Source organism: Hydra viridissima, unplaced genomic scaffold (genome assembly GCF_058129835.1).
Source record: "Hydra viridissima isolate aposymbiotic clone 2 unplaced genomic scaffold, HvirCarnegie_v1 scaffold_1, whole genome shotgun sequence".
NCBI classification, from domain to species: domain Eukaryota; kingdom Metazoa; phylum Cnidaria; class Hydrozoa; order Anthoathecata; family Hydridae; genus Hydra; species Hydra viridissima.
Window position 1 is genome coordinate 33,405,915 of NW_028324300.1, and position 27,555 is coordinate 33,433,469.

Genomic DNA, 27,555 nt, shown 5'->3' on the forward strand with positions numbered 1-27,555 from the left:
AGCTGTCAATTTAGATGACAATATTTCTGTAACAATTATATTTATTACGAAAAATTTTCTACTCACCTTTTTGCAAATAAAAACACACAAAAACCGTTTAAAATGTTTTGAGTAAATTCTTGCAACACAAAGATGACGCTACAATAAAGGCACTGTAAAACAATGACATCTCGTTGAAACAAGTGAAGAAACGTCAAACAGCTCCCTTCGTTTTGATTAGGAATGTGTTTCACCTTATTGTTCGTAAAATACACAGGATCGATCAAATCTACTGAATAATTGACTAGATTATTTAGAATTTAACAAAAAAAAGACAGTGAACTTAAACTTTTGATCGGTAGTGTATATACATACATATTAGTGATTCGCATTGATACTTTTACTATTTATCTTTCGTGCTAAAACGTGATTAAAATAAACACAAATTTTGAATAAAAAAGTTTAATTAAAATCTCTAATTAAAACATAATTTGAGATATTTTAAAAAAATGTCTGGTAAAAATTAAAAAGCAGTGCGGTCCCGACGTCACTTCTGCTCAATACGGTGTTTTCAACAACGAATGCATGAAATAGTCAAGAATTCCGCACACAAATCCTAAAACGAGAGGAAAACAATTTTTCATCAAATTGCTTTCTTTAGGTTTCCTACTGTTTCTCTCTCCGAAACCAGAAAATAAACAAGTGTCCTTAAATGTAAATAACTGAAAACAATAATCTTGAATTAAGCAATAAAAAAATTTCTAAGAAATATAAAACTCTCAACATGAAAAACCAAAGATACCAAAATCATTTAATATCTTGTCACTTAATGATTAATGAAAAATAAAAATAAGTTTTTCAGAATTATTTATCATTCATAAATCAAACGCTTAGGCGAGACCGAGGGCCAATGTTTTCCAAAAGAAATTTTCAGAATTCACATGGAACCTTTCAACTTATCTAATTCATCTTCCATTGTAGTATCAGGGCAATTAGAGCACGCGAATTGAAATTATAGCAATTTTTGTGTTCTTTGTTATTATTTTGTAGCTATATTACTTTTTCATTTTAAGTTGGCAACATGTGCCAACTTAACCCTACTCACAATGGCCGTAAATTCACTAAAGTTATATTACACTGAAGATCTATAGACATGCGAAATTACAAAAGAAAAACAGACAGGGCTATAATTCCTGTGTGGGACATTTTTAATAGTTTAATTAATATGTTTTGGTCCTCCAAAAATTCATATTTTTTTAAACTGTAATTTGATACTTTCAAAAAAATTCACCCAGAAATGCACAGAACTCAAATAAAACTGTAGTCAATTAGCTCCGGTCTCCTTTAAAGATTTATTTAAATAAGAGCTTTTGATTTCTAATTAATAGAGCTAAATTTCATTTTTACATGAAAAACATGAAAATAACATTTAAAAACATACCGCAACTCTTGCAAGTATTTATTGCTGTTTGATATCGTTGAACAAGTGTTTCAAGTTGATTTACCAATGCATTAAGTATCGCATTACTTTGCACTGCCGACATACACACTTTGTAAAGGTCTTCTCCAAGAACGTTAGAGCTACATACAATCATATCTCTGACTTGCTCAATGTGCTTATCAAGTAAAAAGATGAAATTAGTTCAGTATTTTTTTATATTTGTAAAAAATTGTAAAAAAGTAATGAAAAGATACTTACTTTTGAAATATTGTAGCTCACTGCACTTGCCATTTTCATTTGATTCTTTAATAAGGCCAAATCTGTAGCCAAAAGGTCTAAACTACAACCTAACCAAGAAATAAAAGTGTTTGCAAAAGACATTAAATCTCTATATGAATAAATGACCTAAAAAAAGATATCTTAACAAAACTTTGCTGGAGGTCAAAAACAAGATGTTTAGTTAAGTCCAAATGCGCATTTAAAAATACTATGATATAAAGAAAAGCAAAATAAAAGACAACTTAAAGTGAAGAAAAATTACTTTTGAGCAGCTCTTCCGATATACGAAGTGGCCACATTGAAATTTCGGCTATAACATTATCCAGTGAGACCCTTGTCATAATTGAAGTCGGATTCAGAACAGTAAGTGGGGAAATGAGGGAGCAATCTACATTTTTGGCCACATCGCATAATACTACATAAAAAAAAACAAAAAAAAAAGAACCAAATAATGAATTAATAAAGAGAATACGTTATAATATTAATCACAATTGTATATTAACACAGCTGGTAACAAAATGATTAATCTCATTTCACACATATTGCGTATAATTATTTAACAAATTATAATTGTAAAACAGAAATCACTAGAAATTTAACTAATTTGATTTTTTTTATCCAAAGTTTTACTTCTAATAGTAAGTTACATTTGTTTCTTTGGTTTGTGTTGATTAATAAAACATTTACTGTTGCTACATTTTTGTGTTACATTTTACAATTACATTTGTTTCTTTGGTTGGTGTTGATTAATAAAACATTTACCGTTGCTACATTTTTGTGTGTTACAAAGTAAGGATTCTTCATCATTTCCAATACAAAAACTTGATAATATCACAGCAGAATTTTCATAACACACTCGTTTACGAGTTATTAATCCGCCATCGCACGACACAGAACAATAGCTCCAGGGTCCCCATTCTGACCAAAAGCTAGAAACTAACATTGTGCAAAGTCAAATTAGTAAGTCGAATAAATATTTGTTTTGTTAACTTAAAGATATTGACACACAAAAAAAGAAAAATTTGAATTTTCTGTTGTACATTCATGCAGTCTGTCCCAGTACTGGGAACTTAAAAGTTAACTAATTATTAACTAATTAAGTTGCTTAATATAAACCAATTAAAAAAAGGAAAACCCTAGGTGAAATATACACAATGCAATTCAACTCAAATGCTTTAAGGCTGTTTGGAGCATCTTTAAAGTTAGCTTAAAACTAAAACTCTCTCCACAAATAGAATCACCTTTTACTCAGCAACTTCACTGCTCTATTTTTAGTTAAAAGAAACACCTTGTTTAATATTTACTATTCATAATTTATGTGTTACTAAGTTATACAACAGTTTAAGCCAGATGGTTTGTTAAAATAATTTTGCTGCTATTTATAAACAAAGGGAATACAGTCAATTTAGTTTGGGTGCAGTGAGTGCACTATTTTATGTATAAACTTTGAAGACAAGGACTTTCCAAAATTTCTGGCGCCTGGCAGTTAATTGTTGCTATTAACAAAGCCAAAGAAGAAAGAAATGACTCATAAATTTTTTTTATAAGGTTTGTGTTTTGAAAGAAACACCAACCTTTAAGGTTTTTAAAATAAAGCTGTAAGCAAAATTTGTTATATTAGTGAAAAAAGCTATGTATTTTTCTTACATTATAGAGATTATCCAGCGTTTTAAATGAAAAAAAAAGAAAAGGTTTTTGGTGTTGCACTTTGATGCAATTTAAATGGAAATATGATAAGCTAAAAATTAATCAAAAAAGAATCTGAAAAACAAAGAACAAAGTTAACTTATAACAACGCAGTAATGATGTAATAATTCTATTTTAAAACAGTGGAGAGTTAATGGTATCTTAAGGATTGCAGCATGCAAAAGACATTCCACCTGTTGAGGAGGGGAACATATCACACTCAAAATATTACTTCTATTTTGTTTTCATCCTTATAAAGCTATTAAAAGAAAACGTGTGAATGAATGCAATTGGTACTCAAGACTTTAAATAAATCTTAATTTTCTTATGTGAGTACTACAGCCATCAGTTGAAATAATATAAGGCATCTGTCACAACACTGAATTCAGTAAATTAAACACATTCAGCTGTTGGTTTGGAATTGAGAAAAAAAGTCTTCTCTTTTTACTTTTCAGACTCAAGTAAATTCAAAAATTATAACTTCAATTTTATGTCCAATTTTAGCCTAAAGCAAGCAAAGTTTAACATCCTGACTGATTGAAATATTGTAAGTGCACTGGACTAAGTGAACTCAATAAAGGTACTACTTTCATAGCAGGGGCCAAAGCAAAGGTTCTTAACCTTGATAAGACCATACCTTCATAAAAAAATTTCACATGATATTCACCCCAAAAGAACCCTGAAGAGTATTCCATACATCATTAAGCTTGGATTCAGATAGGACCTTCTTACTTTATATACCTGTAGCTAAAAAACAAAAAGTTGATGGAAACTGCAGTACTTATCATATAGGTGGAGATTTTACTAAGATTTCCAAAATTGGTTAATGAAAATGTTAAAAACTGAAGTTTGAAGCTGAAGTTTGTTTTTTAACACACATTTAATAAATCATTCCATATTAAGCCTGTTGTAAGGTATTTGAAACTACTGCTAGTAATAATAAGGCTTGTAAATGTTATGAGGGTTCAATTAGCTAGGAGTTTCGCTAGATTGCTTGCAATAACATATTAAAAAATAATACTCTACTTTTTGCAGCTTGCTTAGAATGGAAAAAGCAAAAGAAGAAAAAAAAAGAGCCATTTTCAATCAGATTGCACAGCAATAAGATTATCTATTAAATAAAACTTTTTTCGTTTTTTGTTTTGTAATGCTATGCCCATTTAAACATTTATTTTGAAAAATTAAAAAAAAAAAAAAATTATGAAAATTGGCCTTTTTTCACCTTCTAATATAAAAACAAAATAGACCTTTAATTAAACTTTCTCAGTAAATGCAAAAGCTTAATATTGGCCTTTAATACACAAAATACTTTATTTACAGCATTACAACAGAATAACTCAAATTCATTTATATATATATATATATATATATATATATATATATATATATATATATATATATATATATATATATATATATTAGGCCACTGCCTACTAGGTGTTTTTTTTTTAAATCATAAAGAGTCACCCTGGCATTAGAGTCACCCTGGCATTAGAGTCACCCTGGCATTTGTTTATTGTGTTAAAAAGGTGTGATTATTAAATCCAATTTCCCGAAGTGAAAATAACTTTTTTAAAAGTTATTTTCACTTTGGGAAATTGGATTTAATAATCACACTTTTTAGCCATTTTGATATGTTTTAAAGCCTATTTTTTGGTCTAAAAGCCCGGTTTACTACTTCTGGTGCCCGGGTGCAATAATAATTTTAGGAGCCCACAGATAAAAATATAATTTTATACTAACTGTCTTCTTAAATTTTTGCAGTTGGTTGAAAAAAAAGGTTTCAAAGATAAAAAACAGAAAAACTATCGAAAACTAAGATTAAACCAAATTTTAATAATTACAATAATTTTATGTGTATTTTTAGTTATTTTGAATAGTTGTTAAATTAATAATAAAGAAAAAAGTTTTAACAGGAAGTTCATTAGCATTTGGGGGCCCCTAAATTGTGAAGCATGTGTCCATTTCAGCAACTGTCCCCCTCCCTAGAAAACCGGCCCTGGAAGTCGATGTAATTAGAACATTAATATCAATAGAACTATACTTAGATAATTGACTACAGTAAATATTTCATTCAGCAGTTAAAGAAAAAAAAAAAAAAAAAAAAAAGTATAACTAACATTCTAGACATTTATTTTATAAAATAGTCACACTTTTTTACGTTTCTTTTATTCTCTCTTTGACTTTGGGTTTTAGTCAAAATGAATTTGTGTCTCTTTTCGTAACCATAAACCTGTTTAGATGCCTCTGAGGTTAATTTGACTGCTCTCTCCACAGATTGAGAATTGTTAGGCATTTCTATTACACAAAGTTTTAGGTTTGATTTAATAGCCTCTCTCAGAATTTCTGATGTTATGCAAAGAGCTGTTGGGGGCTCAACCTGAATATCATCAACAGAAACAAGATAATCCCAAGACTCAGCATCAAAATTTATTTTCATTATGGATTTCGACTTAAGCTTTGGTTTAAAAGTAATGTCTTCTTTCAATGCTCTTATTTTAAGGATTTGGTTGAGGGCTTGATTTCTTATATTCAGATTTTCATCCAGCAGCATGCAGTACAGGAAATTTTCTTGCAAACAACAATATGAATTTCCTTGTAAGTTCTTAAAAACAATGCTCTGAATCCTGCTGTCTTGAAGCTTGACTAATTGAATGGTTTTATACAAAAGTTGACAAGCATCTTTGTATTTTCCAGAGCGCTTAATAGCAAACCACATTACACAATACACTTGGACAATATATTTAGTCATTACTAATAATTCAGGAAATGGTTTATCAGTCCTAACATAAACCATCATTATTCTTAAGGCTAGAGTTAGCCATCTAGCATGAAAAATTGGTCCAGGTTTTTTTGCAAGAAATTTTTTACATATAAAATCTTTTGAGATACCCACACAGTACTCATAAAGCATTTGCTGGTCTGTACTAAGATTGCTTACAACCTCACTGCTAACAAACAACTCTATTTCCAAATATATGGGAACAAACTCAACCAATACCTGTTCATGAAGAGTTTGATGAGATGCAGCATCTCCAATAGGCCCCTTATAAGACTTAGGACCATTTGTGTTTCCATCTAATTCACATATGATGTGTCGCAGTGGAAGTTCAACTTGATGAAGCAAACATCCTAATAGGTGCAAACTTCTTTTAAGAATTTTTTCCAGTTTTACAACCAAACTGTTATCTGCATCTGTATTAGAAGTTGTGTTATCTACAATAACAGCGACTAAGCTCTGAACACTATTATATTCTGTTAAAACATCTGCAGTAGCGTTTGCCATGGTAGCGCCAGTTTCATTAGGTATAACTACATGAGTCAAATAATTTTGTGCTGTTGGTCCATATTCTGCTGTAAATGTAAGATGATGTTCTTCTTTGGTTGAAGCAACAATAATAGGATCTTCATCAGTGTTATAACTGACAGAATGTACTAATGTAGACTTGTCAATTTTTCCATCAATTCCAATAACCTTTAATTCTTTAACATCAGCTAAGTGTTTAGAACTTATGATAGTGCTGATTCTTTTTTTTTCTCCAAAAACCTTTTTTTCAGTTATTACTTGTGATTTATTAAATTTTTTTACAATACCATAGTCTATTAATACAGCTGTTGCTTATGCAGCTGTTGCAGCATCGCTTATTTCAAATCGTATAGCAGCTTTTGCCTAATATGTTAAATGAGTATAATTTTTTTCAACTGGCACGGTTATAGAAAAGTCTGGATCAGATTCAAACTTATTATTGCTATCAAATAACTCAGTATCATCAGATTGGGAATCACATTGAATTTCCACAGCAGGCAACTTAATACACCTTTTTATCTGCTTGTTAGTTTCTCTCTCTTGCTTCCTTTTTTCTCTGGCAGCTGTTATTTTATCTACTGTACCAATTTGAAATCTTCCTGTTATTCCAATTTTCAATTTTTGATCTTTTAAATATTCTCCATCCAATAGTGGTACCTAAAACAATTTTAAACTTTTTTAACAAGGTGTTTACTCAGTTCAATAACAAACTTGTTAAACTAACTCTAGAATAGAATAAATACAATAAAATAGTTTCAAATATATTTTACAATATCCTAAACACTTAAGAAAATCACAGTTTAAATCTCTCTTAGGCTTTTTTTTTATTAATTATAAAACAAAATAAAGTATTTAGCTGACAAAATGGAAGAAAAGTACACTATTTTTTCACTCTGACATGTATTTGATTGTTACTACCAGATTCAAAGCTCTCAAATTGCTACAGATTAAAGAGTTAAATAGTCTAATTTTTAAAATTAAAATTATTTACCTTTTTGCCACTTTCACAGAGACAAGCAAAGTGTGTTGTTTTGCAATTCAAAGGATTCTTACACTTAACAGATCTATGCATTAGAAAAATTGCATGCATTAGAAAAATATTTAAAATCTATTAGAATAATTTTAGTATCATTTTTATAAAAAAGTATTACAGAAAAACTGAAAACAAAAACATATCATTAAAATTATAAAATTATGTAAAACTATCCAATGCAATCTATTTAATTTAGCATTTAACTTATAAAAAATATCATATCAAGTTATAAACAATTAATTGTATAAAGTTTAGCACAAGCTAAAAATAAGTATTGCATATAAAAATGAAATTAACAATTTTTCTAACCTATTATTGCAAGCTACTACTGGAAGTCCACAACCACAAGAAGACAAATCAAACAAATGCTCAAAGTTGTAATCAAGATATTCCTTGGTTTTGTTTGCATTTTTTCATTTTCCTTCAGCAGATAAAACTCTCTTAAGAAGTCTAGAAATTTTTTTGGCTACAGACTTCTCATGAATCAGAGGAAGCTTAGGATTTACTCTACTCCACAGACTGATCAACTCATTTGTAACTTTTGAAATTATCTCTGGAGAACTAATACTTGTAACTTCATACATATTTTTACAAATAAGATACGAATATTGAATCACTTGCCTGTGGTTGGAAGATCGCTTATTGGAAGCTCTGATGGCAAACCAGCATATCTCTTGCTTTCATTACGAGTTCTTAGGTTTTTTATTATCTTAGGCATTTCCCTTCAAGTGTGTGTGTATATATATGTTATATATATTCACACACACATTTATTTAATATTACATTAGAAATAGTGTAAAATAATAATATAAATACTAAAAACAAAAATTCCAACTTAAAGTGTTTTAATTATGACTTCAGAATTCTAAATATGAAACTTTTTGTTCACCAAAATTGCTAACGCCCCTCATCCCTAAAACAGATCAGTCAATATTTATTTGAACTCAAATCCCTAAATAGTCATTAATTTTTTTAAATTTATATTTATTGAAATTTTTTTATTTATAGCATAAAAACATTTTCCGGGGTGACTCTTATTAAATCTTAATCCTGGCAGTGGCCTAATATATATATATATATATATATATATATATATATATATATATATATATATATATATATATATATATATATATATATATATATAATACACACACACCAGTTTTCATGAAATTAAAGTAATACTTTACATACCTGACCCATTGCAAACTCCAATAGCTGATTCTAACTGGTTGACTAATAAATGAAGTTTAGATAAAGATGCATTTAAAAAATTGTTCTGTTTAATTGCCACTTCACAAAAGTTAAGGATGCTTTGTTGAATGTTGGAATTGGAGTCAGGGCTGAGACATCCGATAATATCTTTAACTTTTTCAACTTTCTTAACAAAGCAGAAATATTACATACTAGTGTTACATACAAATATCACAAACAAGAATCATCTAGAAACATCGCATGCAATACATGATGGAAACATGCACTACATGATAGAGAAAATAATACAATAATACATTTATTGAGAAACATTTAAATTTAATGAACTATAAATAAAAATAAATAACTATAAATATAGAAAAGTAGTTGAATTACCAGTGATGAATTGTAATTGAGTTGTATTAAAACACTAATTTGATAATTTAGCCTGTATTTGACTGCATAAAAAACATTCAGGTCACAACCTGTAAAAGATAGAAAATGAGAAATGAATCGAACTAAATAAAAAAAAAAACTCTCAATGACTTCACATTGCTTGTTAAATGCCTTCTTCATTAAATTTCTTTTTTTTACTAAATCTGAGTGTAAAATAAATTTTTATACAAAAATATTTTCTAAGAAACTCTTAAAAAGAAATATTAACACCAATAATAACTGTGAATGTTCATTAACAAAAAATAAAATTACTTGCAGTGAATTTAAAACACTATTTCAAAAATAATACTATCACCTTAGTTGGAAATGTAACACCATTTTTTCTTAAGAAACTCTGCTTCGCCATGTTTTTTTTTTCAATGCAAAACATTGTTCTAACATCTTTTATAAGTGTTACTAATAACTCTTATAGATAATGTTAGAACACTGTTTTGTGACATTTTAAAAAAGTTTTATCTATTTGCAGTGTTTTCATTAGGCAGAAATGCTTTGTAAAAGACTAAAAAATACCTATTGATGTGTCTATTGGAGTTGAGATCCAATTGGATATTAAGTCAACCATTTGCTCATCCAAAATACTAACAAAATCAACCAAGTTAATAGGTTGAGTCAAAATGGGACAGTCTGACCGTTTTTTCACGATACATAACTCTATTAAAAAAATTCAAAAATCAGACACAAGAAAATTCAAAGTGAAGCATTGAAAAAAGGGTTTTTAGAATTTTTTTCTACTGTTTAATACTTGTAAAAATTTTTTTACCTGGACAAACTCCTATATTGCATTCTTGTATCTCAGTGCTATTTCCAATGCAACTATGGGAAAGCATCTGATCGTTGATTGAAAAACATGTTCGACTTCGAAAAGTGGTTCCATTACCGCAAGATACAGAACACTCACCAAAAGATGTCCATGATGTCCATGCACTTTTATCATACACTAAATGAAATATAGAGCAATACAAAGTCTAACAAAAATTAAAATCAGTGTAACATCTTATTACTTCTGAAAAATATTGTTCTTTTAGATGACATTTTTCGTAAAATAATATCATATGCAAAATCAGTGTAACATCTTATTACTTCTGAAAAATATTGTTCTTTTAGATGACATTTTTCGTAAAATAATATTATATGCAAAATCAGTGTAACATCTTATTACTTCTGAAAAATATTGTTCTTTTAGATGACATTTTTCGTAAAATAATATTATATGCAAAATCAGTGTAACATCTTATTACTTCTGAAAAATATTGTTCTTTTAGATGACATTTTTCGTAAAATAATATGCAAAAGGATCAAGAGAAAAAGGTTGGGATATTAAAATTTTCCAAAAAAAAAAACCTGAAAGTACTTCTTATTTAAATTTTTTGACTAAATTTCTCAATTTTTCTGATTGAGAAAAGCTGGAAATTAGAGGCTTATCAAGATTACACAGTTAAAGCATGGATTGCATTGTAGCATCCTTTAAGATGTTATGATTTCCAATTTTAACAAGGTTGCATCCTTTAAATCATGAGTCAAAGAAATGATCTGTGGCATACTTAACATGTGCTCTGCAATATGGAAACTTGTCCTCAAACCTGTTAACTATTTGTTCTGACAGATCAACACCCTTGGAAGTTTAGAAAAGAGTTCTTGCAACTTTCCCTACAAGGTTTTGAATTTTAGCAAGATCAATGGTTATTCTTTTGTATAAACTAAAATTGTGGTGAAAACACTAAAATAGGTGAAAATTTCCACCAGGCTGTTAATTACATTAATTTCATCATGAGTTGGCTTTAAGTTGTAAAGTGAAATACCTTTGTGTGACATTATTTCCAAGCAATCATCAAACTACAGATTTTGTAAATGCTTCAAACCTGAATCAATCTTTTAGGCACACAATTGACAAGATTCATAAAACTCTGTTCAATAGGAATTTCTTTTAATAGACTTGTAGCTTTTACAAAATGGTAAAAATGTCCAAACTGCTCAGCTTTTTAGAAATATTCATCCATTTGGAAACTGCTTCTAGTGATTGTGTTACAACCAAGTGAATATGATAACACACCATTTACCAATTTTCTGATATGTATTTATTTCACAACATTACACCCATCATCAGTTGTCCACTATTTGTTTAATTCATCAGGTGTTTTTAAAACATTGACCAATCTGTATCAATTTCTTTTGCAATTAGTTTTTTGCTAAAAGAATCCATTGTTATTAGAAACCCTTAAGTTCAAAGTCCTTGTTGAGGGACAAGGAAGAGATTACAAGTTGTAACATGAATAGCCCTGAGATGACTTATCAAAAAATGACTGATGAAAAACTCATATATTAGTGACTTTTGGGCATTCTGCAATAAGAGATGTGGCAATTAGTTTTAATTTTCCTATTATTTCTCATTAAATAAAACTTTTTGTTCTAACTAAGAATTCCCTATAGAACAAAAAAAATATCAAAGCCAACATTATTATATTAATCAGTTGACTCTGTTATCAAATATTATTTAACGATGTTTGAACCAACAAACCAAGTAATACTTGTAAACATTAATTAATGTTTTATTGGAACTTAAACTTTACATACTTTTAATTTTTTAAAGTATTATATAATAATAATAAACAATATAAAAGTGGTAAAAAAATAAATAAACTTAAGTACTAACTTTTATCATAAAGTTATTAAGGTAGATTTTGAATAAATGAAGCAATAAAAAAAATTGCAGAGACATCTATGAGAAAATTCCAGTTAACCAAGAAACTTGTTTGGTAATTAGTTGTTGTTCTTCTTTAATACCTTTTTTCTTTTGGGAAATAAAGACAATCTAAAGGTCTTCCAACATGCAAAATAGTTGGAAATAATCATAGTTAACAAGTATATTTTATCATAACGGTATTCAAACACCATTTCTATTTCTAAATAGAAGCCAATCTAAATCAAAACCTCAAATTAAAATATCATTTTTTGTATGAAACTTTTTACTTGAAATTGAATCTTGATAATTGGTATTGAATTAATTTTATATTCTTGACAACCTTTTTATTCTTGACAAGGACTATAGAATAAGCTATATTTCTAGTTATGAAGCAAAAATTCATCTTCCAGCATGCAAAAAAGATAGTTAACAAGTGAAGTTTTTGTAAAAATTAGAATTAAATTTTAGTTTTGGGGGTTTATTGGTGGTTAATTTTTTAAAAATTCCTCTTTTAATTTCTTGTTTAGGAAGAAACTTGTTGTAACATTCTTATGGTACATGAAAATGTGATCTTAAAAACTCAAGAAATCTTGACAAAAAAAAAAAAATTATTCCAGAGGTATCTTGCATAAAATTCTTGAAAGAATTTCCCAAACAAAAATCCTTTTTCCTTGAGTTCAAAACTTGTCAGTTTTTCCTACTTTCAAGAATATGATGCTGACTACTAAATATAAATAAGGTGGGATCAAACTGCAGTTTCAATGCATTAAAGTATTTTATTTTCACTAAAAACATTTTTGATAACATATCTTTTTTCTTAGTTTAATCAGTAATCTAGTCATGTGCAAGTTGGGCACATTCTTCAACCTGTGTTTGTAAGAGAATAAATTTTTTTCTAACAAAAATTATTTGTTTATAATTCCACAAATTTTGTAGAAAACACAACAAAGAATGTGCTCAAAAAAACAAATACTAAGAAAACTACATGAAACTACAACATTTCTAACTTTTTAAATACAGAAACAAAGAAAAAAAAAAGAAAACTATTCAATATTTTTTTAAAAAGTCCTACCAATTACTGACAAAACAACATCATCAATGGCATAAGCAGATAGTTTACCAGAGCCAGAGGTAACAGTGAAGTCCAAAGTCTAAAGTGAAAAATAAAAATAAAAAATAAAAAACAAAAATAATATAAAAAAATAAAACCTGAATAAATTTAACAACTGAATTTTTTTTCCTCATAAAAATTCAGAAGATTCAAAGACATTGCAACACCTGCAGACATTACTATCAAACCTACAGAAATTACCTTCAAACCTACAGAAATTACCTTTAAACCTGCAGAAATTGTCTATCTGAAATTGATTAAAAATGAATGAAACAAAATGAAGCAAAAAAAAAAAATAGTAGCAGTAGTAAGATGCATGCAAGTATGCACACAAGTTTGAACAAAAATCACCTTAAACACACTCGTAAGGTTTTTGTTGACTAAAATTGGTATAAAAGGTCTGAAACTACTATCCTGCATCTGACCATTAATGACATAGGGAGTATCAATTACATCACCATTTTCATTTCTGAATATGATGCCTAAAACAAACCAATAAAATCTACTAAATTACAACAATACTAAAAAACCTTTAAAAAACCTTTTTAGACTTTTCTTTTTTTTTTTTTTTTTTAAACAAGCTCTTTGTTCATTATCATTATTTTTATATTTAGTTATTAAGAGAAAAACTTTGGGTGTTAGAGCAACTATGTTAACAACAGTTTCTATTTAACAACAATGGATGTTTTTTTAGGCTAATCAAGCTTGTTCATGGGACAGCAACAGTTTTAAAGTAAACATTTTTCATAGTTTTAAAACAAGTTCTTCAAAGTTACAAATTTTTTAAAGTGATTATTTCATTACAGATCCAAATTCTAGAAAAAAATATGCAATTGAGACTTTTAACTGCATGTTTATAATACAATAAAATTTAAAGTTTTTTATTCAAATGCTTTTGGCCATCACATTTGATTGTATATATAGCATGTGTGTTTATAAATTCTACAACTTAGAGCTTTCTAGAAGTTTTAAACAAAACATTTTTATACAATAAGATTTAAGCTATAATATTGGTACAAAAGGCATAAAATATAGCCACAAATTTTTAAAAATGAATATTTAACCACTTTATACATAAGCTGACCATATTATTGAGAAAAAAATTGGGACAACTAGATTTCAAATAAGGAAGAATGACAAAACTAACATATTGAGCTTACAATTATTGTTAAGTGATCAAAATTATATAAAGGTTTAATTGAGCAGAATTTCTATTAGGATTGTACTAAGAAAACTTCTCTGATATCTTATACAGTGTGGTTGAACCATGCAACACTCTATAATTAAATGTCTCACACCCCATGTCACAATTAATACTCTCTTCATTATTTCAAAACAATGGTGAAAGTAAATTTGTTATTCACTTCTAGATCTTTTTTATTTGAAGCATTTAAACTGACTGTAATAATTTTTATTTAAGCCCTCTCTTTGTTCAAAATGTATTATGCTAAAATGTTGTTTCTGATTTATGAATTGCTTCTGATTTAATACATGCTCATTAATGGTGAGACATACAACATGTCTTACCATAAATGAGCTGATACCTTTAACTGAAGCCGAAGTATTTTCAGCATCCTTATGCTTCTGGCTAACTAGATGCCACAAATTTCCTACCATCACTTGTACAATAAAACTTGTTGATCTGATCAGCCTAGATTTCTGAATCACTTTTTAGCTTTCGTAAATGGATACAGTTTTTCTACAAAAATGTTTACACTAGAAAATCAATCAATTCAACCACCTAGCCAATCATTATTATATTTTAGCTTTTATTTTGAACTCCAACATAGACTACATTTCCTATCATTTAACAATGTGTGATTCAGTGGACTTTATATATTAAATATACTATATTTTACTTTTTTATTGCTTTGTTGTGTTTGACTTTATATTTAATAATAGTCAAATAACATTAAATAGACTTATTACAGTTCCACAACAATCATATATGATGACTGTTGTGGAACTGGATAGCAATTATACCTATTACTAATTGATAGCAATTCACAAATAAATTGTAATAGAAGGCAATAACTTAAAAACACATAACTGACCATCACAATTCTTTAAAAAAAAAGTTGAGGATTGTTTCCATTAACTCTTAGAACTAGAGGTTTCAACTTGTTAACCATAAAAGTGGTTTGACAAAAAAAATTGTATCTTTTAGATAAAAGATAACCATTTTTTCAAAAAAAGATACCCTAAATATTTTATTTATGATAAATCAAAAAATGTAAAAAAAAAAAAAAAAAAAAAGCTTACTGAAGCTTTTGATATCGTTGCCATAGGCATGAAAGTTAAATGCTAGAACAACAGAAGTGCTTGGAGGTGGGGTAGCTTGAGTGTAAGTAAGAGTCGGACTTCCAGTGTATTCTTTTTCATAATATGCATATGAATTCCCATTTGCAGCCTTGGAAGGACCTGTGTTATCATAAATAGTTGCATCCTGATTTACTCTCCAAGCAAAACCAACAGTGGTTAAGCCATTACAGAAACCATTTTCAAAGTCACATTTAAACAAGGGCTGTAAAATATCTATGAAGTTTAAAGAGAAACACTTAACATTTAATACACATCTGAATGACAAAAGCTTCTAATACCACATATATCTTTAGAGAAAATTATTTAAATATTTAACACAGTTAAGCATCAAAAAATATCTAAAGTATCTATTCTCTTTGCAGTTTTCATTGGAAGATTTGTTACTTAAGAAGTTGGTAAGGCAGGATTGCTCTAGAAACAGCAACAATTTTATAGGATCAAGCTTCATAAAACTTTGTAAGATTTAAATTTTGTCATTCAATATTAAAGATGCAGATTTTACTGTCAACAATACTTTTCACTAAAAAATTGAGAACAGCCAGAAAGTTGCTTTTAAAAAATTAACTGCAGTAAATTTTGCTTTTAGAAGATTAACTACACTAAGAATATCTTTTAGAATAATAACTAAAGCAGAATTTTGTTTTAGATGTTTTACATCACTTTTCCAAAATTTACAACCATTTCAGTGTGACTCAAAACAATAAAAACATGGCAATAAACCCCTCACCAGCTTTTTTCGTGCCTTCTTTTAGTATTATTAAGTTAAAATGATTTTTATTTAAAAAGTAAAAGCATTCTTTTCACAAAAGTTATATTTTATATTTTATAATTAAGAATATTATTTTCAAAGAAATCTGAAAAATGAGAGATTTTTATTTTTAAAATGGAGACTTTAATCTAAATAAAAATCCATATTTACTTTTAAGATAATCTTTTAACTTTAGATATTTTAAACATATTTAAAAAAAAATTAAAATCTGATTTTTTTAGTTCAAACTAAAAGAACTCTCTAAAATAAAATATATACATTTTTTTTGGTTTAAAATATCAACTAAAAAAATGTTCCACCAAGGAGATGTCTCTTATATCAATTAACATAATTATTTTTGTAATATAAAGGGATTTCTGCAGCCACCTGTATTATAGGGAGTTATTGAAGAAATACAAATGTCAATGAACTAAAAAAAATTTGAGTTTTAGCCATCTTTTAACAGTAGCTTTTTATGGCGCTACTGTAGTTTTTTTTTATTTTTTTTTTTATAATTGATTATAATAGCGAATTTTATGCTGATTCAGAAAAATATTGTCCTAAAAATCAACGTAAAGTGCTCTAATTAGAAGTCAGAGTTTTAAAAAATCACACTAAAAAGTAAGGGTCTGCGTATCCTTTCATTTCCATATCGTTATCTTACCGATATAATATCGGAAGAAGAAAAAAATTTTCGGAATGATGAGAGCTCCGGTTAATACCGAGATTTAAACTAGATACAATACCGGTTAAAATTTTTAAAACGATGTTACGTCTTAATTTTTCCGATGACATTTTTTTTTTTGCGATATCATATCGGTATGACAAGGATATGGAAATAATACGATACGCAGACCCTTACTAAAAACCCTAATATATGTTATTTTTTACAATAAATTTTTGATTTTATTATATTGGTGTTTCTTAAAAATAGCAGAGCTGGGCAACCGCTATTTTTTTTAAAGTTCAATCTCCGATAGTTCGATAGTTTGAGTTCCTAATTCGCTTTCGATAGTCCGATAGTTTTCCTAATTTGCCTTTCCGATAATCGATATTCCGATATTTTGAAAAAGAATTTAAAAGTTTTTTTTGATTTTTTTTTTTACCAGCTTGCTACAGGGAACTTGCACAGGCTGACTATATTGCTTGTGGCAAGCTGGTTGTCTCTCTGGCTGGGAGTTCGAAGCCTTACAGTGCTACCATAGGAAAACTAGCTATCTCCCTGGCTGGAGGTGTCAAGTATTATCATTTCCTCTTCATCACTCCTCTAGCTCATTTCACAATCAGGCTGGCTTGACATATCACAGTGGCTTATAGCACTAGATGGCCGAATTGACGTAAATGTTAAATATTTGTCCATTTCAACTTGGAATGATATCTAGCTGTAATTGTTTATAGAAATTTTTTTAAAAAGTAAAAAATCCATCAATGATTGTTTTTTAAGTAATTATCGACTTATTAACACTTAAAAAATATTACTTAGTTGTAAAACTGAAATTGGGGGTCAATAACACCAGTTTCGATTGCTACGGTTTTGTGGGAGGAAGTATTTCGTCTCTCGAATTTACTGTAGTAAATCTATATTATACAACCTCTTCGTGGCGCTAGTAACTTAGGCAACTAAGCTCAATGTATTTTAGAACTGTAAGGATAAGGAGGATAAAGAACTTACCCGAAATCTAACGGAGATGTTGAGCTAACAATCTAACAGTGCTGATGGACACTTTGACTTGTTGCAGCAGTTGAAATAGAGAATGACCTGCCCCCGGTTAAAAAGGGGAGGAGCAACAGTCAAAAACAGGAGTAGTTGGTGGAACAAAGGAGATAGGCGTGATCGTGAATTTGAACCTGCACTTGATCAAAGAAAAACAATTTATTTCATATATAAAAATTAGGAAATTTTTATATATGAAATAAATTGTTTTGAACGGTCGGATAGTCGAAGTCCGATAGTTATTGCTCAGCCCGATAGTTATCGGAATATCGGATATCTAATATTGTCAGTCCGATAGTCGAAATCTGATAAATATATTACTCCAATAATCCGATATTTTTTTTCTTAGTCCAATGCTAGCAGAATATTGGAATATTGGAACTTTTATCAGAAGTGTCCACCTTTGAAAGATAGTAACAATGAAAAGATTAGATCTTATTCTGAAAGTACATGAATTTTGGTGAATAAATTACGCTTATGGAAGGATTTACTTGCCGAAATAAAAAAGACTAAAGAAATGAGCAACAAAAACATAAATAAAGTCAAGGTTAATTTAACTATATTTATTTGAAAGGTGAAGAAAAAACTAAAACAATGTGGTAAAAATTATGATGCATTTATAGAAAAAGAATATCAATGGCTTCAAGGAAATCTTATGACCAATACAGTAGCTAATTTGGTTCGAGAAAGCATCATAAAAAATGGGAGGTTCTTTGAGAATTAAGAAAAGTGAAAAAATAAAAGTATTAGTTGTTAAACATCATGAAATAAAATATTTTTAGCCTCTGTAAGAAGTGCAAATGCTACTGATGAAAAAAAAAGACGTTTTTTAAAAAAGTTTAATATTTTAGAGATCAAAAGTATTAGACACTTTGGATAAAACCTTTCCCTTAAATATGACTAAAGAGGAAGCTCTTGCATCAAAAGTGAACACTAACAACAGCAATACTAAATGGTCAGAAACTCAGCCCTTTGATACATATTTATCACCTTTTCGCACAAAGTTTAAATACTATTCTAAAAATTAATGTTTTTTTTTAGCTGCTACCATTAATATTGCTAAAGTTATGTTTATATAAACATGAATATATATACATAATTATATAAACATAATTATATAAACATAATTATGTTTAAAATTGATGTAAACGATTAAAATTTGCGATTTCCTATATTTATTTTGCGATTTCCTATATATATTTATATAATTATATACTAGTGGCCATTCCTATGGTCACTAGTGTATATAATTATATACACTAGTGCCCATAGGAATGGCCACTAGTATATAATTATATACACTAATTATATATACTAATATATGATTATATACACAAGTGGCCATAGGAATGGACACCCCTGTAATTTTTACCATTTTTCTTAGAAAAGTTGACATATCATGCATTTGGTGGGTTTAATTATTTATTTTTATATTTAAACCACGTCATCTATTATTTGGTTTATAGGAAATCGCAAATTTTAATCGTTTATATAAATTTTAAACATAATTATGGATTATTATTGTTAATTGGTGTCAAAAATGAGTCATTGCTCTGCTAATGGGTTTCTCTAGTAAAAGGTGAATGTCTCATTATTTTTGTGCTTTTGTGAAAATTAATCTATTTATTGTAATGACTAATAGTTAATTACGTTATTAACATTTTTATCCATAAATCTTTTAAGCTATAAATAAAAGATCATTGTTTTGTAGTCATTTTGTTGAGTTTCAACAATTGCTGGTGAAAAGTCGACTGTGCTCTTGATGATTTAGTGTGTTTTTTAAAATTGTACTTTTATTTACAATGGTGAAAGGATATTGGTCACCTACAAAGCGATGCAAAGCTGTTAAATTACGTGAGAAGGTTATTCGTACATGGAAATCGCCAAAAAGATGGGAAATGGAGCAACAAAATCTGGAGTGAGGAAGGTGTGTGAAAGGTTTTAGACAACCAATACTTTCAAAAATATGCCAAAAATTGGGAAAATTAAGAAGACAACTGCCAACGATGACAGGATGATAATGAGGCTTGCACTTAAGAACCGAAGAGCAACTTCAGCTGAAATTAAAAATGATTTAGAGGCCGCCGGAGTTTTTATTAGTTCAAGAACAATTTGCCGAAGGCTTTTTGAAAATGGTTTAAAAGCAAGAAGACCCAGAAAAAAACCATTTTTAAACAAAAAACAACGAAAGAATTGTTTGATTTGGGCAAAAGAACACAAGGAGTGGACAAAGGAAGACTGGGCAAGAGTTATTTGGAGTGATGAAAGCAAAATTTCCATTTTTGGAAGTGATAGAATCAATTATGTGGGAAGAAAGCCCGGTGAAGATCTTTTACCTGAGTGCACTTTGGTTACAATGAAGCATCCCATAAGTGTAATGGTGTGGGGATGCATGACCAGAGATGCTGTGGGTCGTATCCACATTGTGGATGGTATTTTAAACGCCAAAAAATACCAAGAAAACATATTAGAAGCCAAATTACTCCCATCGATTGATGATTTGTTTGAGGGTAAAATAGAAACCTGTGTGTCCCAGCAGGACAGTGTACATGCCACACCGCAAAAACTGTCAAAAATTGGTTTAAAGCCAAAAAGATAAACGTTTTGAAGTGGCCTGGAAACAGTCCGGACCTGAATCCGATAGAAAACCTGTGGTCTCGACTGAAAAAACTTGTAAGGAAAGAAAAACATGGGAACAAGCGACAATTAATAGAGACCATAATCAAGTCCTGGTTTCACATGATCAGCACTGAAGATTTGGGCAATTTAGTGGACTCGATGCCTCTTAGGATTGCTGCAGTAATAAAAAACAATGGATATCCAACAAAATATTAATTTTTTTTTTTTGTAAGCCATTTTTTTAATAACATGTTCTGTAAGCTGTAAAACGTAAATTTACCATAATTTGCCACTTAGTCATTAAATTGTTATATTTTTATATTAAAATTGTGAACTTTAATTAAAATTTTAGTTTTTTTTAATCTAAACACATCAAAAAATAATAATCAATATAGAAAGCCGCATAAATATGGTTATTTTCTTTTAAAAAACACACTAAAGTGAAGTTTTCATATATTTTGAAGGGGTGTCCATTCTTATGGGCACTAGTGTAAATGGTATAACAGTATCAATAGTAGCAGTTTAAGTACAGGATGGCGATTCTGCCAAAAGAGTATTTAAAAATCATGACATTTTTTCTGAATTTACGAGTTGATTGTTAGCAAAAGATTGCATAACATTTTCATAACCATATCTTGTAGATATCCCATTAAGAATGATGAACCAGATTTATACTGCCATTGAAACAACTAATATTTAAGTAAGTTTGTATGGTTGATATGTTATGCCTCCTACTGTACACAAACTGTTGCTGCTGCATAGTACTTCCATATCACATAAACTAATTTTGTCAATTGGGGCACGTTCGGAGGATGTACTAGAGAGTTTGAATAATTGAGAAATTCTAGACTTCAACCCACGGTAAAATTATGAAGGTTGAACATTATGATGAATCATATGCACTACCTTCTTGTAAGTTCAGATCAGAAAGTAACCCACGGTAAAATTATGAAGGTTGAACATTATGATGAATCATATGCACTACCTTCTTGTAAGTTCAGATCAGAAAGTATCAAGCATATCTTTTAGAAAACATAAGAATTATCAAGGAAAACCATTACCAGATTAAAATTTTAATGTAAATAATAAAATAAAGATAAAAAATCTGAAATAAAGTTTTATTTCTATAAATCAAGATCTTTTAAAAACAATTTTTATAAAATTATCAAGTTGAGTAATGTATCAATGATGTATTTTGGCTTAAAAGTTCTAAAATTTTAATTAAAACTATTTTTTACGTGCAGCCAAACCTAGCATGCACATGAATGTGTATGCGCGCAATGTACGCGTCAAAGGTGCGCGTAGTAAATATTTTTATTAACAAAATTGAATTCTTTGACCCAAAAGACTAACTTTCACATATAATATGTTTATTTACAGTGTTCATCAATTTTTGTTGAGTTTTGCCGATTTTTAATAACGCTGAGTCACTGTGCGTCCCTAGATCTTCGAATAATATTTTTAAATACTTTTCTTTACGCAACCTTACATGCAAAAGAAACGCTAATCTTACACAAAATCAAGTAAAAGAGTTAAGAGAATCAATTTCTTAACAAAGGAATTTAAAAAGGCGACATTCAACACCGTTGAGCAATTTTTAGAAAAATGAATAGAATATGTAACATGAATGATAGTTTTTTACATTTAAATTTAAAATATCTAAAATAAAAATAGATAAGAATTCAAAAAATGACAGGAAAACTTTTGTACGGGGGGTAAATAGGTTCGAAACAAAGGTGTAAACTTTTGTACAGGGGGTAAATAGGTTCGAACCAATAGTGTAAACGGAAGTATAAATCTGTTCTAAACAATTTTAACAAATCAAATTTTGCAGCTTTTCAGCGTTTAACACTTTAAATAAACGAAGATCAGTAGGGTCCACAGTGGCCAAGAATGCCAAAAAACGCGCAAATTCTATATTTCATAAGGTTTTATTGTTGTTTGGTCAAAATGGATTTTTTTGGAAAACGAACACTATTAATTCAAGAATTTATAATGATACTGAAAATTTTACAAAAACTAGCAAAACCTGTTTAGAGAAAATGAAAATGGAACATGAAATAATACCTGGTTTAAAAAACATCTGGGAATTCAAAAAAAAAAAAAAAGAAGGGTGAGGATAATTTAGATGTTTTTTTTTCAATCGAACTTTTAAAGGGAAGATAGAGAGATTACTTTTGGTTAAATTTAAAATACTGTTCCAACATATGTAGCCATCTCGGATTACAAATGTAATCATCTCGGATTACATATTTAGTCATCTAGGATAAGTATTCCAGATTAATAAAAGAATATTTTTTAATGAGATTTTATTGTGTATAATGTAATTTATTATTAATACTGTTAAAGAATATACGTATGAGAATATGTTATATTAATATTGTTAAAGAATATACGTATTTGAGGTACTTGGGGTAAACATTTGGATAAATTGTTGAGTGCTGTAAAAGAAAATTAAGACCAAGAAATATACTTTTTATTTTTTGATTATATCACTAGAAGAAAACTGAAAACTGAAAAATCATTTTAAACTAAAGAAATAAGTTACCTTTACTGAACACCATTGAAGAATGCGACAGCATCATGAAATATATTATCTTGGGTAAATGACCCATCATAAACTAAATAAATTGTAACATCATAAACTAAAAATAAGTAAAGTTGATATGTTTAAAATAAAGGTGGTTTCTAGACAACCTGTCATATAAATGATGAATTGGTAACCGCCACCGAAAACAAATAAAAACTATAAAAAGCTCAACAAAAAGAATTAAATCTGAAGGGAAGAAGAAGGACAGAAGGAGGAGGAAGAAGGATAGAAGGAGGAGGAGGAAGACGGAGTTTTAAAGAGAAGTAAAAGAGAGTTTTTAAGAAGAACTTTAAAGAGAGAAAATTTTTGTGATTGAAAAATATATGGATAAATAAGAAGTTTTTTATGAGTGAATAAAAGAGAAAAAGAAGAATAAATTTTTGATAATCAGAAGAAGTAAACAATTAAATAAAAGTCAGAAGAAAATTTGATTAAAGAAGAATAACTAGAAGTTTTTGCTGGTTCAGATAAAGAAGAAGAGATATTCGTTTAAATAAGAAAAATAAAAAGAGGAGTAATTGATAAAAACAGTATCGCACACTTCAAGAAGAGTAAGAGAGTATTATTTGTAATTTTATTAACGTAATGAATAAAAGAGTGCTAACCATTACACACTAATAGAATGTTTATTGAGAGATATTGTATATTAGAATATTAGAATACTGAGGACGGTAAACACAACCTTAACCTTTAAACGATTTAACTGAGGACGGTAAACACAACCTTAACCTTTAAACGATTTAACTTTGTTCAATCCTAACCAAACTATCCCTATACATCCCCAAACCCTCAAGCTCAATCCCAACCTCCCCATAACCCCTTCCACATAACCCAAGAACCCGTGCCTCCCTAAATCTTAAACTTACTATAGCTGCACACCATAAACTAACATTATCACTGATAAAAAGTTATTTATATCAAAAAAATGCCACCCTTACAATATTATATTAAATAAAATTATAGTATAAAATATTCAATTTTGTTCAAATCAATTATATTACATTACATCTCGTTATATTGTATTTTACTAGATTACTTATGGTAACAACAGCGAAACAAAATAAACAAAAGAAAACAAAGTCTGAAGAATAATACAAAATCAGTCTTTTGTGATCTTTTGTAAATTTTAGATACTTTAAACGATTTCTCCAGGTATCCTTTATCGCTCTGTATGACTAACCCAACATTTCAGTGCGTTAAAATTAATGAGGTCAGTAGGATTCTTTTCTTCATAGTCGCTCAAGAACTAGTTGTGTTTTCAAAGTTGAATGATACGTAAAGTGTTTTAGATCGTTTTCCTTTGACTGGAAAAGCAAAATCATTTCAAGATGAGCTTTTGTATTGTTTTTTTTTTTTTTTACAAAAGATTACTATATTCATTTAATGTGATTCAAAGTTATGCACCTGAAAGCTGAATGCTACTCTTTGGAAATGAGCATCCAGGTTTAGGAAATCGTCACAGAATTGTGAATTATACTTCTGACTGTGAACTATTATACTTTGTTGCTACTGATGCTTGCAAAAAAAAAGGGTTTATCAAATTACTTGATCAATCAAGTTATTTGATAAACCCTTTTTTTTGGTACTTCATGTAACGAAAGTCAGCTTTCGTTACATGAAGTACCGATCAAGTAATTTGATAAACCCTTTTTTTTTTTGAACACTGAGTTTACAGAGTTTTCTGAACGAAGTTAAAGCTTCCAAATTCAAACTTTTTTTTTTTTTTTTACCTTACAAAGTCCATCTTTGAAATACGCAATTTCATCTGGATTCTTTTAAACAAATGAAAATTAAAAAGTTTGAAATGCAGTATGTTGCAATTAAAACTTTATGGAAATATGTTCTGAATGTTTAACCACAAGCATGTCAGGACAAGATATACTATAACTAATCGCATTAAACTGAAAGTTTTTCATTTTAAATTTTTAAGGAAACAATAAAATAAATATAAATCATTTACACTGTCGTTTCCTAAAAAGATTCAATTCATTCGTGACATAATTAACATACTGTCGTCTGTAATTATTTTCGAGCTATTTTCTCCTTAAATATTTTCTTTTGAATGAGGATGAAGTGTTCCATTTTCTGATAATAGATGCCATAAATTGTTAGAAAATTACTTCACCCCAGTAGGAATTGGTCGTCCTTAGACGTCCACCAAACGTCTAAGGACGTCCAAGAAGTCCATAGACGTCCGCTGGACGTCTAAGGACGTTCAATGCCTACTGGGACTATGATACTAAGATACAGCATGATAACAACCAGTCATAAATAGAAAAACGCGTGCTCCTCTAATTAAATTCTTCTCTTTTTTTGATTGTTTCAAGATATTTTATGATAAATATCTCTAATCAAAATCAATTGTTAAAATCTGACTTTTCAATATTCATATTCATTTACAACATAGAGAAATCCTTCTTTAAAACATCTAAAAATATTTAGTTATCACATTTTTAAAATAATCAATTAACATAATATAATACATCTTTTATAATATTATTCAATACTTATGTTATAACGAAGAATAATCGTATAATAATCAATTTGCGTATTTTTGGTTTTTTATTTTATTTTACTTCCTCGGGTTGATGAGCAAGAAATGCTCATTTACTTTATTTTACTTCCTCGGGTTGATGAGCAAGAAATGCTCATTTACTTTATTTTACTTCCTCGGGTTGATGAGCAAGAAATGCAAACTATCTTTTTGGGTTGATGATACGTGCAAGAAATGCGAATAAGCATGATAAAAAGAAAATCTCTTTTTTAAATTAAAAAGTTCTTAATATTTAACTTCACTAACCAGTTTTTGTTATGAAGTATCATAAAATGAATTTACCATAAAATTACATTTAAAAACTATTGATATTAAGTTTTTATCGTTTAATTTTTGACTTTATACAGTGACCGAACTCATGAGATGGTCATTTAAAAAAAACGTAATTAAAATTAATTCATACTATTTTTTATTTATTTTCACTTACTTTTACAATCTAAATTAATAATACAATCAGCAATATTTTCGAAAAAAAAGTATAACAATGATTTTTTATTTTTTTTTTAACGAACAATGACTTTTCTTATTAATCGTTACTAATAGAATAGCAAAACGCCCACTCTTACTTACTTACGCTTACACATGCGCTGACCTTTAGTTGGATAAAATTTGAGTTATGAAGTTCAAAGATTAAACTTACTTATCGAAAGTTTCGTTTCAGTAAAATTTTGTTTAAGGTAAAGTTATTAAAAGACTGCAATAAATCAGGAAAAGATTTTTAAAGAGAACCAAACATTTATCCAAACTATATCTGTAACATTTATCCAAACTATATCGGTAACCAAATACTTCCCATACGTCTTAACTACATAACCAACGAATTAACCCTGATGTTTAGAAAAGGCTACATAACTGATGATAGACTACATAACTTACGAATTAACCCTGATGTTTAGAAAAGGCGTTAAAAATAAGGTCATCATTGTCAAATTCGAAAAAAATGGTTGAAGATGAAACTTAGCTGAAGATTGATGGTGTCAATCTGAAAATATTGCTTTCTTTTTTAATTATGTCTTTCCTTTATAATTACATTTATAATTATTAAAACTGTTGTTGCTATCCAAGGATATTCTTTGTAAACTTTTTTGTAGCTTAAAAAAAAAAAATGGCTTACGTTTAAAATCAATAAAATCCTAAAAAAAAAATTTCATTGAATTAAAAATTGCACACCGAATAAAAATTGCCTGAATTTAAATTTATGTTATGCTACTTCCTTTGTGTCACTTCTTTCACTTTATACTACACTTCTGCCTCAAATGTAGATGCTGCAAGCTATTCCTTCGTTAACTGTTATTCGTTTGAGCCAACTTGATTGAGGCAATCATTAAAAAAATAATGATGACGGCATCAGAAAGAAGAATAAAATGGCATTGTAAAAAGGGCTTAAACTCTGTAATATAAAAACAATGATATTTTATCCTAAAATCTTTCTATTGTTTAACTGGTAATCTTTTTTACTTAATAATTCAACTCTTCCCTAACAAACTTTTTTTTTTCGCTTTTGAAGTAAAACATTTTTGTTCGTTTGTTTTCTTTTTTTAAAGACGGCATGCATTCCGTTATGACAAAAGAATGACAATTTTCACAAAGAAAACACTGTGAACCACTGTGACCGTCAGATTTGAAATCTCTACACATCCATTTTCTTTTATATTATTGAGAAGTAACATGTTAATTAAACTAACTACGGGTATCAAAAAACCTCAATGTAAAAAGATAAAATGAAAAATAGAAACATTTAAGCTTTGAATGAAAAAAAGAGGGGCGGCATATGGTTAGCATTATTGAAATTAAGATACTTCCCGTATTTTTAAGAAAAAAGTAAAAAGTAATTAAAAAAAA

The 27,555-nt window shown here is 28.6% G+C and overlaps 2 protein-coding genes and 1 pseudogene across 5 annotated transcripts in view; 1 reads left to right on the plus strand and 2 right to left on the minus strand.

Moving 5' to 3' along the window:
• Window positions 1-27,555, plus strand: part of LOC145192415 (zinc finger FYVE domain-containing protein 9-like) — a 220,750-nt gene that overhangs the window by 80,870 nt on the left and 112,325 nt on the right. The window lies entirely within an intron of this gene.
• Window positions 318-27,047, minus strand: LOC149894642 (uncharacterized). The gene is made up of 14 exons (XM_090090491.1): window positions 26,884-27,047; window positions 23,118-23,190; window positions 15,429-15,701; window positions 13,518-13,648; window positions 13,128-13,206; window positions 10,136-10,312; window positions 9,886-10,026; window positions 9,316-9,404; window positions 8,920-9,106; window positions 2,462-2,635; window positions 1,962-2,114; window positions 1,679-1,767; window positions 1,421-1,595; window positions 318-595 (listed from the first exon to the last, which is right to left on the minus strand). Exons 2-14 carry the CDS (start codon window positions 23,185-23,187, stop codon window positions 537-539), a joined length of 1,797 nt encoding a protein of 598 aa, XP_089946617.1. The 5' UTR covers window positions 23,188-23,190; window positions 26,884-27,047; the 3' UTR covers window positions 318-536.
• On the minus strand, window positions 6,169-8,542 carry LOC149894643 (uncharacterized; annotated as a pseudogene). The gene is made up of 3 exons (XR_016453367.1): window positions 8,035-8,542; window positions 7,684-7,756; window positions 6,169-7,349 (listed from the first exon to the last, which is right to left on the minus strand). The product of XR_016453367.1 is annotated as an uncharacterized LOC149894643 (transcript).